The sequence below is a fragment of the Theropithecus gelada genome, chromosome 12, assembly GCF_003255815.1.
Source record: "Theropithecus gelada isolate Dixy chromosome 12, Tgel_1.0, whole genome shotgun sequence".
Lineage (NCBI taxonomy): Eukaryota > Metazoa > Chordata > Mammalia > Primates > Cercopithecidae > Theropithecus > Theropithecus gelada.
In genome coordinates, this window is record NC_037680.1 from 10900354 (window position 1) to 10915851 (window position 15498).

Below are 15498 nucleotides of genomic sequence, written 5' to 3' on the forward strand. Positions count from 1 at the left end.
TAGGAAGAATCAATATCGTGAAAATGGCCATACTGCCCAAGGTAATTTATAGATTCAATGCCATCCCCATCAAGCTACCAATGAGTTTCTTCACAGAATTGGAAAAAACTGCTTTAAAGTTCATATGGAACCAAAAAAGAGCCCGCATCTCCAAGACAATCCTAAGTCAAAAGAACAAAGCTGGAGGCATCACGCTACCTGACTTCAAACTATACTACAAGGCTACAGTAACCAAAACAGCATGGTACTGGTACCAAAACAGAGATATAGACCAATGGAACAGAACAGAGTCCTCAGAAATAATACCACACATCTACAGCCATCTGATCTTTGACAAACCTGAGAGAAACAAGAAATGGGGAAAGGATTCCCTATTTAATAAATGGTGCTGGGAAAATTGGCTAGCCATAAGTAGAAAGCTGAAACTGGATACTTTCCTTACTCCTTATACGAAAATTAATTCAAGATGGATTAGAGACTTAAATGTTAGACCTAATACCATAAAAATCCTAGAGGAAAACCTAGGTAGTACCATTCAGGACATAGGCATGGGCAAAGACTTCATGTCTAAAACACCAAAAGCAACGGCAGCAAAAGCTAAAATTGACAAATGGGATCTAATTAAACTAAAGAGCTTCTGCACAGCAAAAGAAACTACCATCAGAGTGAACAGGCAACCTACAGAATGGGAGAAAATTTTTGCAATCTACTCATCTGACAAAGGGCTAATATCCAGAACCTACAAAGAACTCAAACAAATTTACAAGAAAAAAACAAACAACCCCATCAAAAAGTGGGCAAAGGATATGAACAGACATTTCTCAAAAGAAGACATTCATACAGCCAACAGACATATGAAAAAATGCTCATCATCACTGGCCATCAGAGAAATGCAAATCAAAACCACAATGAGATACCATCTCACACCAGTTAGAATGGCGATCATTCAAAAGTCAGGAAACAACAGGTGCTGGAGAGGATGTGGAGAAATAGGAACACTTTTACACTGTTGGTGGGATTGTAAACTAGTTCAACCATTATGGAAAACAGTATGGCGATTCCTCAAGGATCTAGAACTAGATGTACCATATGACCCAGCCATCCCATTACTGGGGATATACCCAAAGGATTATAAATTATGCTGCTATAAAGACACATGCACACGTATGTTTATTGCAGCACTATTCACAATAGCAAAGACTTGGAATCAACCCAAATGTCCATCAGTGACAGATTGGATTAAGAAAATGTGGCACATATACACCATGGAATACTATGCAGCCATAAAAAAGGATGAGTTTGTGTCCTTTGTAGGGACATGGATGCAGCTGGAAACCATCATTCTTAGCAAACTATCACAAGAACAGAAAACCAAACACCGCATGTTCTCACTCATAGGTGGGAACTGAACAATGAGATCACTTGGACTCAGGAAGGGGAACATCACACACCGGGGCCTATCATGGGGAGGGGGGAGGGGGGAGGGATTGCATTGGGAGTTATACCTGATGTAAATGACGAGTTGATGGGTGCAGCAGACCAACATGGCACAAGTATACATATGTAACAAACCTGCACGTTATGCACATGTACCCTACAACTTAAAGTATAATAATAATAAACAAATTAAAAAAAAAAAAAAAAGAAAAGAAAAGAAAATAAAAGCCCATTTTTCTAGGAAAAAAAAAAAAAAAAAAGAACAATGTCTGTGTTACCAGAATGGCCATTATACATGATGCTCCAAATCTCCTCTATTTGGCTTAACATAGCTTTGTCTCAATTCTTAGCCTTAATGCAGGCTACTTTTCAAAAGTAGGGTTCTACCACAAAAAAACTCTTTTTTCTCCTGGCAATGATTCCTGTGTAGTTCACTGAAGTAGGCTTCATCCTGTCTTTTCTTTTGCAACCCAAATTTGCTCAAACCAGTACTGAGTGCCCCAAACTTATAGATCCAAAGATCTGTAAGTTTTCTTTTTTCCATTTTTTTTTTTTTTTTCCCTGAGACAGAGTTTTGCTCTTGTTGCCCAGGCTAGAGGGCAGTGGCATGATTTTGGCTCACTGCAAGCTCTGCCTTCTGGGTTCACGCCATTCTTCTGCCTCAGCCTCCCAAGTACTTGGGATTACAGGCAGATGCCACCACACCTAGCTAATTTTGTATTTTTAGTAGAGACAGGGTTTCTCCCTGTTGGTCAGGCTGGTCTCAAACTCCTGACCTCAGGTGATCTGCCCGCCCCGGCCTCCCAAAGTGTTGGGATTACAGGCGTGAGCCACCTCGCCTGGCCTGAGTTCTTCTTAACTATGAATAAAACTTTCCCTGAGTTCTTGTTATAATACAAACATGTGGCCGAAAAAGGTACCTGTATAATCCGTTACTACACAGATGTGAGTTAGTTTACCACATTAGCTAGCTAAAGTCTAGGAGAGGATAAGGAACAAAGAAATGAAACACCCTGGAAAAATGGGAATATACTGATTTATGGTGTTAAGTTACTCAAAGGTATTTACTGAGCACCTATTGTCCCTCTGCATGATACATTAGCTGCAGACAGGAGAGCCCCTCTGGGGAAGGATGGAGGAAGGACAATAGATTGGGGTGGCAGGATGCTTCGGAGGCAATATCAGTTTCTGGAGTAGGGAAAAGAGCACCTCACAGGCAACTTCACAGAGCTATCCAAGGAAAGTCAGAGCATCAGGGTAAGACCATGTCCTCTGTCATGCTACACTCTGGTAGTAGGAACCCTTCTGGCTCCTGCAAAAGAGGCTAGGAGTACACCCAGACAATGGGGGAGGGTAAATGGACCTCATTCAACCAGGGGGCACTGTGGCCTATGCCCTTTAGACTACTGGGAAGATTATTCTTTTCAACTCTTTTAAGTTGGTGGTAAATAACATGTATCTTTCACTTCATGAACACCTACCATACAATCCCAATAGGATTCAATTTTTTGTGTGAATCCTATGGGTTCTGCTTCAATAATATTCTCCCCCAAATTCCTCAAAGGACATTTTCTCCTCTTTATAAGATTTTACAAATCCCGTTTCCTCCTAGGGAATTACTTTTTATTATAATTGGCTGATGTTTTCAATAAAAGACAAGGAATGGTATTTGAATTCCTACTAATTGTTAACTGTAGTAGACAATTAGTATAATACATAGGGTAAAGGCATTATAGTTAGATAGCAGGAAAGATTAATTAGAAATACAGCATTTGTGATCATTGTTGTTAATATTTCTATTAGGCTAGGCTAGCCATTTGCTGTGTTTAGTCTGACATTTATGAGGGCAATTTTAAAGAAAAAAATGTAGTTGCTTTATTTTACTTAAGCATGAATCTTGACTTTCAATATCGAGCAGGTTTAGTTAATATCTTTTTTTTTCTTTTTTTTTGAGGCAGGGTCTTGCTTTGTCACCTGGGCTGGAGTGCAGTGGCGTGATAATGGCTTACTGCACCCTTGACCTCTGAGGCTCAACAATTCTCCTGCCTCAGCCTCCAGAGTAGCTGGGACTATAGACACATGCCCCGATGCCTGACTAATTTAAGAAAAATTTTTAGTATAGATGGGATCTCAGTATGTTGCTCAAGCTGGTCTTGAACTCCTGAGTTCAAGCAATTCTGCTGCCTCAACCTCCCAAAGTGCTGGCATTACAGAGATCAGTTACTGCATCTGGCCAAGTTAACATGTCTTCTCTTGTAATCAACTCATAACATTTGGATTAAACTAACGTGATTACCCTTAACCACAGAAATGCAAACATTCAGATTCACAACTTTCCTGATTGTTTTCTGTCAAAGACATTAGTTAGTGTTGGTTAGAAGAATAACACATTTAGATTTGCACAGTTGCTGCTATTGGAAACATATTATGGTTACAAAATATTGCAAGAATATGTGACAACACTTAGGTTAGACAACATGAAGAACAATCAAAATATATATATTCTTGGCCATTCTTGTGGAATTAAGATAAACAACCACTTGACTTTGTTGAGTCTCATTCAGTCTTGAAATGGAGGGACTTTTTAGAAGGTCTGTGGAGAGCCTATTGACTGGCTAGCCTAGGAGACATGCTCAGCCCTCTTTTCCCTGCTATTTCATGCAATGGAGGCTGGAAAGCAACATGCTAACTTTCCCAGCATCCTTTGCAGCTAGGATTGGCTGCATGATTCATTTCTCATCAATGATCCATAAGATGGAGTCTATGGGGGAACTGTAGTGAAGTTTTAGTCTTCCTTATACTTTTGTCTTAAAGGTAAATGACTAGAGTGGTGGGAGTCAATTTGCAACCAGAGGCCACAAGCATGAGGACAAAAAACTAGCAGGGTAATCATGGCCAAGTAAATAGATACAATGAGCCAATATTGGCTCCTCTATTTGGCTTAACATAGCTTTGTCTCAATTCTTAGCCTTTATGCAGGCTACTTTTCAAAAGCAGGGTTCTACCACAAAACAACTCTTTTTTCCCCTGGCGATGATTCTTGTGCAGTTCACTGAAGTAGGCTTGATCCTGTCCTTTCTTCTCCAACCCAAATTTGCTCAAACCAGTATCGAGTGCCCCAAACTTATAGATCCCAAGAGTTCTTCTTAACTATGGACAAAACTTTGCCTGAGTTCTTGTTACAATACAAATATGTGGTCGAAAAAGGTACCTGTATATAAAAGGCTTTTGATGACATTGTTGAGCTGCTACACACCTCTTTCATGTTTGCCTTCCTCCAGTCTTTTAATTCTATAAGACGATTAACTTTATTATTTATGTAATGACTTGTCAGGCTTTTTTGTTGTTGTTTACTTGTGGCCAACAGTAGCTTATTCATATGGTTCTCTACCACTTTGAAGAGATACATCTGCAATGATCTGAACATCAAGTCAATTATCTATCAAAAACATGGTTCAAATGTACTTCCATTAGAGTAATCTAACGCAGCACTATCCAACAGAACACTGACAAAGGAAACATTCATATAGAACACATATGTTTGTGTGATGAAGGAACATATGTGATCTATTTATGATATAGAACATAGTCATGTACCACAAAATGATGTGTTGCCCAATGATGAACTGCATACATGATGGTGATCCCTTAAGATTATAATGAAGCTGAAAAATTCCTATTGCCTAGTGACGTCATAGTTAAACGATTGTAATGTCATAGTGTAACCCATTACTCACATGTTTGTGGTGATGCTGGTGTATAAAAACTTATGTGCTGCCAGTCATGGAAAAATCTAGCACATACAATGACGTATAGTACAGAATATTTGATAATGATAATAAGCGACTATTACTGGTTTATGTATTTACTACTATAGTACACTTTTTACTGTTATTTTAGACTGTACTCCTTCCATTTATTAAAAAAAGTTAACAGACTCTGGCTGTTCCTTCAGGAGGTATCTAGAAGAAGACATTGTTAACACAGTAAATGACCGTCCTATGTGTGTTATTGCTTCTGAAGATCTTCCAGTGGGAGAAGATGTGGAGGTGGAAGACAGTGATATTGATGATTCTGACCCTGTGGAGGCCTAGATAATATGTGTGTTTGTGTCTTCGTTTTTAACAAAAAATTTTAAATGTGAAAAAAATTTTAATAGAAAAAAACTTATAGAATAAGGATATAAAGAAATATTATGTTTTGTGTAGCTGTACAATGTGTTTGTTTTAAGCTAAGTATTATCACAGAGTCAAAACGTTAAAAATAATTTAAAAGTTTATAAAGTAAAAAAGTGATGGGAAGCTAAAGTTAATTTATTATTGAAGAATTTTTTTTCAATAAATTTAGTGTAGCCTAAGTGTACAGTGTTTATAAAGTCTACAGTAGTGTAAGGTGATGTCCTGGGCCCTCCATTCACTCACCACTCACTAACTGACCCACCCAGAGCAACTTCTATTTCTATAAGTGCCCTATACAGGTATATTGTTGTTTATCTTCGATGCGAATTTTTTTATTTTTTATTGTTTTAGACGGAGTCTCACTCTGTTGCCCAGGCTAGAGTGCAGTGGCGTGATTTTGGCTCACTGCAAGCTCTGCCTTCTGGGTTCACGCCATTCTTCTGCCTCAGCCTCCCAAGTAACTGGGACTACAGGCACCCGCCACCACGCCCAGCTAATTTTTTTTTTTTTTTTTTTGTATTTTTGTAGATACAGGGTTTCAGCATGTTAGCCAGGATGGTCTCGATGACCTGACCTTGTGATCCACCTGCCTTGGCCTCCCAGAATGCTGGGATTACAGGCATGAGCCACTGCGTCAGGCCGGTACTAGCATTTTTTTTAACCTTACCTTTTCTATGTTTAGCTGCGGGTAGATAGACAAATACTTACCATTGTGTTATAATTGCCTGCAATATTCAATACAGTAACATGCTGTACAGGCTTGTAGCCTAGGACCAACAGGCTATACCATATAGCCTAGGTGTGTAGTAGGCTATACCATGTAGGTTTGTGTAAGTACACTCTTTGACATTCGCACAACGTTGAAATTGCCAAATGACACATTTCTCAAGACATATTCCTGTCACCAAGTGACACGTAACTGTACAGAATACAGGGCCACTGAACATTCAAAATGTGGCTAGTATTTTTGATGAAGTAAATTTTTAATTTTATCTTGCTTCATTAATTTAAATTGAAACAGCCAACATGTGGCTAGTGGCTATCGCATCAAGCAGCACAGATATAAAGAACTGCTACCTATTAAAAAATATTTTAAGAGATTTCTGTAGTTCTCTTAGAAAATATTCAGCTTGTGACTTTATATATATTATTTCATAGGCCCAAGAACACCTCGTTATGGAAAAATGATGACTCAGCAGGGCTTTGCACAATGTCATGTTTGAAGGCTGTTAAACAATATTTAACTCGAATATTAGCTAACTAGGCAGAACTGATACCAATTTAAGCATTTTACATTGACAACTATAATAAAGGATGTCCTTTTGGAATAATAATCTTATTCAGACTACTCTTTCAGTTGTTTGTGAGGACTTTTGTGTTCCCAATTACGAATGAAAAGAATAATAATGGCATGCCAGTCTCATTAAGCCATGGGGGTACAACAACTCTCTCAGACAAAGTATAAATTATCGTTTGCACAAGACCGCTGAGTATGCTAGAAAATCAGCCACAAAGTGCGCCAACATGGCGCCGAGTAGTGGGAGACTGAGAGTGGGCAGCTAAAGATGCTCCAGGTGAAAGGAGAGGAGAAATGGATGCTGATTATACTAGACACTGGGGATCTGTGGGGCCATCATATTCTGGGACACGGTATTCAGCACTGTCTCCTACACCCAAATGTGACTTGCAGAAATGATTCCATGATGCCTCCGTGTCTTGTGTCAAGCTAAATAATCAGCACGCTCAGATGCATGGCTATATTTAGAGCCTGAGGAACAACCAATCCTTCAAGTGTCCAGGGTGGCCTGGAGTAGCTAAAGGTGTCACTTCTTCTATCTCTTGACAAGGATGGTAGTCACAGGCAACTCCTCTATTACTGGTTACCTCCCAGCTGCTGAAAAGAGGTCAGCAAAGTTCCTGTGTGCTGGGAACTTGAGTTCCTTCAAGGTTATGCACAATTTTAAGACGTGGCTGACAAGCTGAACTTATTTCAGAGACAGGACTATCTATATTCTGAGTTTTCACAGAAATGATGTAAAAAGTGAGTTGAGAGTTTTGGCAAACCGAATTTTCTTATTCTATATTTGCTACTATGTGTAAAACATTCAATTTACCAAATATTTCATTTAGGAAAACCACCACCTACACTTATAACCACTAGGTGTTCTTGAGACAATTATAGAAACTGGATTACTCAGTATCACTTTGATTTCATATTGACAAATACTTCCCATCAGTTTGCATTCTTTTACAAATACCCATGTTTTCCTCATAGGTGCTGCTTTGACCCATGTATTTTATGGTAATGTCCAAGGTCTAAGGAGATAACGGCAACCACGTGTGAATAGTTAAGACTCAGTCTTGATAGAGGGACATGGTCTCTAGGAATGTACCATATCTGAACGAAGGACACATTTAGAATAAGTCTCAGTAAAAGACATATAAATATGTGAATTTTTACCTATGATGTGGCTCTGAAATACAGACTCTGCAACTGCATCATCTTCATCCTCTTGCAAGTTTTCGTTTGCCTGTTTTACCTGTAAGAAGAAGAAAATGATGCAAGTTCTTATTTGTTTTATTAAAAAGATCGTTTTGCAATCCTCAGAGTAATGATACATTCTATAACAAATATTTGGGCATAGGTGTGAGTGTTTGCATGTATATACATGTGTGAGTATGTACGTATACATATAACATATATTTTTTTATTCCACTTTTCCACACTCCATCATTTGCCTTTATTGCAAGTTTTAATTATAAGAGCTTATTTTCAGGCATATAACTTCATCTCTGAAGGAGAGAATTTACAGGGTATCTAATTCTACACACAATTTTAGAGATAACAGCTTTGCTTTTTAATAATTAATAAAATCAGTAACACACGACTGTTAGGAAAAATTAAAGTCTAAGGAGGTATAATTCCTCTAGAGTAAGTGACTTCCACTACCAGTTATTTCAATAGGAATGAAAATATATACTTTAAATATACTTAGATCTCCTGGCCCTTTCCTGGAATGTAACTAAGAAGACGATTTTTTTTTCATTCTTTCCATAATGAAAGGAGATGACAATGATGTATGTATGATCAGTGAACTAGAGCAGTGAGTCATTTATCTAGATTTTTTTTTTTCAGCCAAAACCATTCCCTCTTACATTTCAGTTGGAAGGCCCAGGCGCTTGATTGGGCAGCATCAGATGGAACTCTACACAGAATTTAATGAAGTCCCAGTATTTTACAGATGAGAATTCTGAGGTCTCTTTAAAGTTGGCACGAATGAAGTCAGTGGCAACACTGGCATGAAAGCCCAGGCCCCCTGCTTCCCAATCCAATAGCGGAAGTAAGAGCATTATCAGCAATACCAACCACAAACAACAGTGAACACTTACATACTGGGCAGGCGCTGTTTGCATGCAAGATCTCAAAATCCTTACAACAGTGCTGTGAAGCAGGTGCTATGGTTAGCTTTATTTTAAAAGATGAAGACCCATCCCAAAGCAACAGAGAAGGTGATTGTCAAAGTGGTGGCACTGGGATTTAAACACAGCAAATCTGACTCCAGATTTGTGTTTACTAGGGGGACCTTTGGTATTCTGAAATTTCCACTTGAATATGCCTATGCAGACTTGGACTCAGTATCAAGACAACTTAGGGTTCTGGAGGGAATGGCCCTACATAGCTCTTTTGAAATACATTCCAGGCAGCCAATGATAATAATGTGCAATGCAATGGGTGTTCTGCTGAGGCACTTACATCAGAGGTTGTCAGTGGATTTGCTACAGGGCTTGAGTTGAATGCCAAGAAATTATTAGTTTATACTCTCAATGTAAAAGTCGTATGGCTGAATACTGACCTTGAGCTGGATTTAGCTTTCTACTTTTTGCCTCCTATTTTTCATACTTAATGGAATAAGACCAATTATTTACATTTTATGACTGCAGTTTCAATATTAGAATGTAATTGGTGCTTAATCTGTACCATGCTGATAGCCAGAGATGGCAAACTCAAGAGAGTATGTAGACGGCTAACTCAACCCTGGCAAGGAGAGATCGTTAAGGGTTCAGTATCAAGAGGCCATGCTTCATCACTTTCTTTCCCCTTCAGCTGTCTAATCTGTGGGCATTTCCCTGTTGGTTAGCAACTCCAAAGGAAGAAAGTCAGAGAATGAAAGAAGGCAGGAAAAAAGGGCTTCATTAACTGACCATGTTCTAGCAGTATATATTTACAGATGGCAGAGAGGAAACATACTGCGAGTATGAGAAAGACCAAAGCACTACTTATTTGCCTTCCAAGGTTCTCTTTGCTCAGGGATCTGTTCATGACAAGGTGACCCAAAGGCCCCCAAACACCTTAGTTTCCATTAATAATCCACTGGGAGCCTTTTATCCTACTTTATAGAAACAACAAGGAAATCATATTTTCAGTTTCATATCAGCTCTTAAGGCAGTATGTCCCATATTTCCCCCACCTGTTAATGTAAAATAGTATTTTCTTCAGGTTTTTCTAAATTTATACATTTTAAACTTGTAGGGGTGCCCTCAAAACCTGTTGGACTGTGAGTAAATCATCATCTCTGCCAGCCTATGAAATTCTAAATGAAAGAATCAAATAATCAGAACAAAGTTTTCATCTTACAGATAAAGAAAAAGGAGGTTCAGAGAGGGTTAATAATCTATTCAAAGTCATACAGAATTTCAGTTATAGAACAAGCACTCCTGATTCCTATTCATTGCTATAATTCAATTTTTCAGAGTGCCCTGTCCAGTTACAGCTGTCCTTTCCAGACCTTCCAAAGAACTACTCTTTGTTAATGTCTACCAGTTAGGTATGAAGGCAATATTCCAAGTATCCATAAACTATATTTTAAGAGTGGTAAACATTTTTCGTGTGTGTGTGTGTGTGTGTGTGTGTGTGTGTAATTCTCCGCTTCCCTTCCCTACTATTCCCTACCCCTTCTGTGTGCCTTCTCCACCTCCTTTCTCTAATTATCGTATTTAAGAAAGAAAACAAAAGCTACTGCACAGTCCTACCTGTCAGCTCCTTGCCAGAGCCTTTCCAGGGCTTTATGTGCTTAATGGCAAACGCTAAATGTGGCCTCTGGGGACTTATGAGAGGAACTGAGATGGTGAATGAGTCCCCTGGCTCTCTCAGCTCTCCTGGGCTGGATGACCCATGAGGGGCAGATGACTCAGGGGGGGAAACTGTGAACTTGAAGGGAATGGATGAAGAAGCAGCAAGAAAATGGAAAGTGGGGGAGTGCTTTAGAGTGACATACTTGTCAGTTCTAATTATCCATACAAATAGATTTCAATGCAAAGTGGTGAGTAATTAAAAAAAATCCATTTGCCTATGGAAATGAGGAGCATAATTTATTTTGGCAGCAGATTCCCCTTGCTAATTATATTTTTCATAGGATGAAATTTAAATTAATTTTCATTCTTGATCCCATAGGAGCTGGATGTTGGTGGGAAGTTGTGGGAGCTTTCCTGGGAGTAAGAAGGCTGCCAGGTCAAGAATTTGCCAAAAATAGGTACAAGTGGGACAGTCTCCATGCGGGAAAGCACTGCAAAGAATGGGAGAGTGGACCCAAAACCAAGAAGTCTGGCAAGCGTTTGGGTCAGAAAAGACTGGTGGTTAGAAATGCAGAAATGTCCCAGTCATTGCTGCCATCCCAGGAACAGAAACAAGTCCATGTCAGTTATGTCCCATTTGGTAAAAAGTAGAAGGTGACTCACAAGCAACAACTATGGGTTGTTTTTGGTTTAAGTTAGTTGTCAGTGCTTTGGGTGTCTTCTAATGATTCATCTCTAACTCTTGTCCATCTTTTGGGGCTCTGCAGTTCTAGTCTCAGGAACTACTACTCCAAACACCAGTCTATAACAGGCAACAATTAAATATCACTGCACTTCCATTTTATTGAGCTTCCTGTTCCTAGGAAGTTAAATTGAGCTTCCTGTTCCTAGGAAGGGCGGGAAGAAATGTGCTTGTAAGAGACACAAGTGGAAAAGGGGAGAAAATAATTCACCATTGATATAATTTCATAATTAAACCCAGTTTTGAGAACATCCTTCATTTGGAGTTCTATACATCTTTCTTCCCTGAATCACCCTAACACTAACGGCTTCCCAAGAAACCAACATTTCGATGCCAAAGCTCATTTGAAAAGGAAAAGAACATAATGAATCTAAGTGAGACAGGAAATAATCCTGGGAGGGAAAACTCCTGGAAGGCATAACCTTTGGAAAAGCTACTCATTTAGAAAACTTTGCAGGTGGAGGGCAAAATATGCATGCTTCTTATTAGCATCAAAATACCATTTAGAACAGAATTGTTCAATTAAGGATGTTAAAATTATAACATTTCACAGAACTTAATAAGATGATAACAATTTGTGTAATTATTGTACTATTTTCTGCCATTTTATCACCATGGTACCATTTTAATGGGATAGTATTTGATGCTTTTTTATTAGCAGACTTTTTTTTTTTTAAGACTATGTGACACTGGGTGAAGAGAATACCAATAATTTAAATTAAAATACCCATACTAAAATGGTCATATTAAAATGGTTCATGATGAAGGTATATGATCTCATTAATTTTGTTAATGATTTTTATTTTTGCCCAGTGATAGTTAACTGGGAGCCTAGAGCTGTCTTTCTTTGAGACTTTTCATTTCAGAAAATTATCTCAATCCACAGGAAGGAAGAACTTAAAACATGTAGCAAGCATAGTGTACCTCTTTTTGACTTATTAACTTAATACCAAAGCAGCCTTTCTAGGAGATGCCTTTTCCTTATTTTATAATGATTTTGTATAATTTAAATAAAAGTACCAAGTAGCACAGCCCTTGTCTAAATTACACAAAAATTAGAGCTAAGTGGTCTATAAATGATGGCAGAAATGGGGATATAAGCTTCTAATTAAGGCTGTGAAATAAGAAAAAAATTTAATTCAGCCAAACATTAATAGGACTTTTAAACATATTTTAGAATGTTTCCAGCAATACTAAAAATGAATATGCAGTTCCTAGTGAAGTAAGTGGAGGTTTGCTACACATGTGGATTTGTTATATGTATGAAAATAATCTTTCTATTATATATTAGAATACTAAAAATGCCTTAGGACTCTCATAACTATATATAATCTTACTTTGTAAAGAACAAAAGATGGTGGTATAGTATATCATAAGGTTTTAAACAGTGGTTTTATGTAGGAAAAAAAGTGTGATACATAATGCATTGTATATAGACATTGTTTTCATCCAAAATAACTGCTATGAAAAAATTCTTTGCAACACACTTTAAAATAAGCAGACAGTGAATTTACCTCGAGCCCTAGTGGGGGGAAATTCCCTTAAACTCTGAATTTTAAAAGGTTCATGGGTATTCACATAAATGGGCTGTGGTGTTAAAATACATCTCATTTTGCATCTAATCTCCTTCCTATATAGGCTTATAACATGTAATAAATGAGTTTTCACTCCTATTCCTATACTAGTCCCAAAGGAGTCTATAGCAATGTCCTTTCTGAAATTAGTAATTTCAGTCCAATCCATGCTGATGATTATGGAGATGAAACAAAAAAGCACTGCATTTTACATTTTAAAAAATGACTAGCTAGTCAACTATCCAGCTTAATGACATTTCTCTGTATGGAAAAGCTTCTCAGCATGACTAATCTCTCTGTCAACTAACTGGAAAAATTATCATATCCCTATTGATTATGTATATGCGGGGTCGTTAGGGAATCTTTGTACTTCACACAAAATAATAAGAGTGTTTCTTGCAGGTATTCTGCGAAGACCAGAGCACCCTGTGAAAGACTGCAGATGAGAGAGGAAAAGCATGGCAAAGACCTGTAGCATTAGGAAGCAATAAGAAAATAAAAATGAAATCGTGAAAGCCAAATACAAAGTCTTTTTGTTTTTGTGGTACTTTTGTACAGTGAAGATATACCCTAAGCTGTCAGGACCATACTAAATGGAGCATAGTTAAATCGAGCGCCTCTGATAAGGGGCTCTGCCAGGCTATCAAAGTTTTCCATCAGCTGGATTGAATTTCCAGCATATTGCACATTTTCACACGTTCATTCTCTCCCCTTCCTTTCAGTGACACTACAAGGGCAGCCTTAGATATGCTTATAATTTGTGGTTTTATAATGCAGGGGACATCTATGTTTTCAAAGAAGGGATGATACCATGGAAACCAAGAGCAGAAATGGGATGGGGGAAAGAAAAAAAAAAAAAAAAAAAAAAAAAAAAACTTCTGTAACGAACATAATCTGCATACAATTTTGAAGAGTTTGTCAAAAAGACCTTATGGTTCTGTAGAGTCAAGAGCTATCTGAGTAAAAAAATTTAAACATCCACTTCTCTCAAATTAAAGTATGTGAAACTTGAAGGAAATCTAAACATCAATAAATACTTATAGCTAATAATTAATAGCTAATAATGTCAGCCGTGGTCACTTTAAAATCTCCTCTACTCTTGAACGACTCCAGAAAATAATGCAGAGAAATAGTGAAAGCTCTCCCTCAGAAAATGGTAGTATGTACTATATTTTGATAACCTCTTTATTAGAGTACAAAAAGATATGGATATAGTAATTCCATAAAGAGAATTTTTTTGTGTGTTTAAGTGCTCTGGAACTTACCAAAAGGAACAATGAATATTATCAAATTATTTACACAAGTACATAAAGAATGTAAGGAGAGTAAGTGCAATTTAAGGTAATTAAAAAAAATATTAACTGAAACTAGTACACCCCAGGAAAATATAAAAATGCTCCATTTATTTTTTAATTTTTAAAAAGAAGTCTATTCCCTGCATTCTGGACCCCATAATAGGCTAAATGATAGGGAGCCACGTTCCAAAAAAGCTTTCTTAGTCTTCACAGCTTCTGTCTAAGTTGCATGAATTGGTTCATACAACTTTCATAAAACATAAACAACGCTTAAATCAAATCATCAAAATAGGCAATAGTCTCTTAAATTGTTTAGCACTTTTATTTTTAAAATCATGTTCATTCCTTTTTGGTTGCTGGTGATGTTAGAAATAATCATCAAAACAAATTTCCAGCCCAATGGTGTAATTTGAAGATGATACCGGTAGCATCATTTGCCTGGACTCACCGCGATTATATTCATCGTTTTGAAAACAGCTGGGAGAAGCAGCATTTCCTGAGGGCCAGGCCCACTCGAGGTCCAGCTGCCAGCTCTCTGCTGCAGTTGTCACCAGTATCTCTCTCTCTTTTTACAAATCCTTTTTCACAAATCCTTTTTCACTGACCTTTTCTTTCCCCCAACTGCAATCTCTTACCCATACACTTTCATTAGCAAACGGTAGAAAGACCTCAGCCAGAACATCTCAGATTGTAGCACTTGATACCAGGATGGAGGAGCACTTACCAGGGAGCCTTTCGGTACTTCCATATCGGCTTTGCTTTTCATGTTTTTCTTGTGGTTTCCTTGAGTGCTGAGAGAGCTGCCGGTGAGACAGGAGCCCTGAGAACTGCCCTTTAACACATTCCTGCAGGAAGCATTAGTTGATCCACTTTCTGTCTGTGGAGCTGCTTTCTTATCAACTCTGCAGGTAGAAAGTGATTCCTCTGATGAGTTACCTTGCTCCTTCTTCAATCACTCTCCTTTTCCCAATCTTTTTAATATTTAAAGTAATCTCTTTCTAGCTCTTTGTCTTTAAACCTTTGAGGGATAAGTGTTTCTCACAGGCCTTGATCAAATCTTCAAATATTCTGGTAGCGTGTCAATTTAGATGTGACAATATCATAATGTATTTTTTATTTTATGATTACTGTGGAGAAGGGCAAAATAAAAATCACTGAAGAGTGATTCCTAAATACATTTTTAGCTTAAGAGTGGCAAG

The 15498-nt window shown here is 37.9% G+C and overlaps 1 protein-coding gene across 3 annotated transcripts in view; it reads right to left on the reverse strand.

Annotated features, from left to right (window-relative positions):
* Nucleotides 1–15498, reverse strand: part of NCKAP5 (NCK associated protein 5) — an 835293-nt gene that overhangs the window by 97859 nt on the left and 721936 nt on the right. For 2 of the 3 annotated variants that reach the window (XM_025404545.1, XM_025404544.1), the window contains exons 13-14: nt 15024–15201; nt 8077–8155 (exon numbers count right to left, since the gene is read on the reverse strand). In XM_025404545.1, the coding sequence (XP_025260330.1) occupies nt 8077–8155; nt 15024–15201 (257 nt within the window). The remainder of the gene's footprint in view (nt 1–8076; nt 8156–15023; nt 15202–15498) is intronic. The other variant, XM_025404546.1, reaches the window with a different exon arrangement.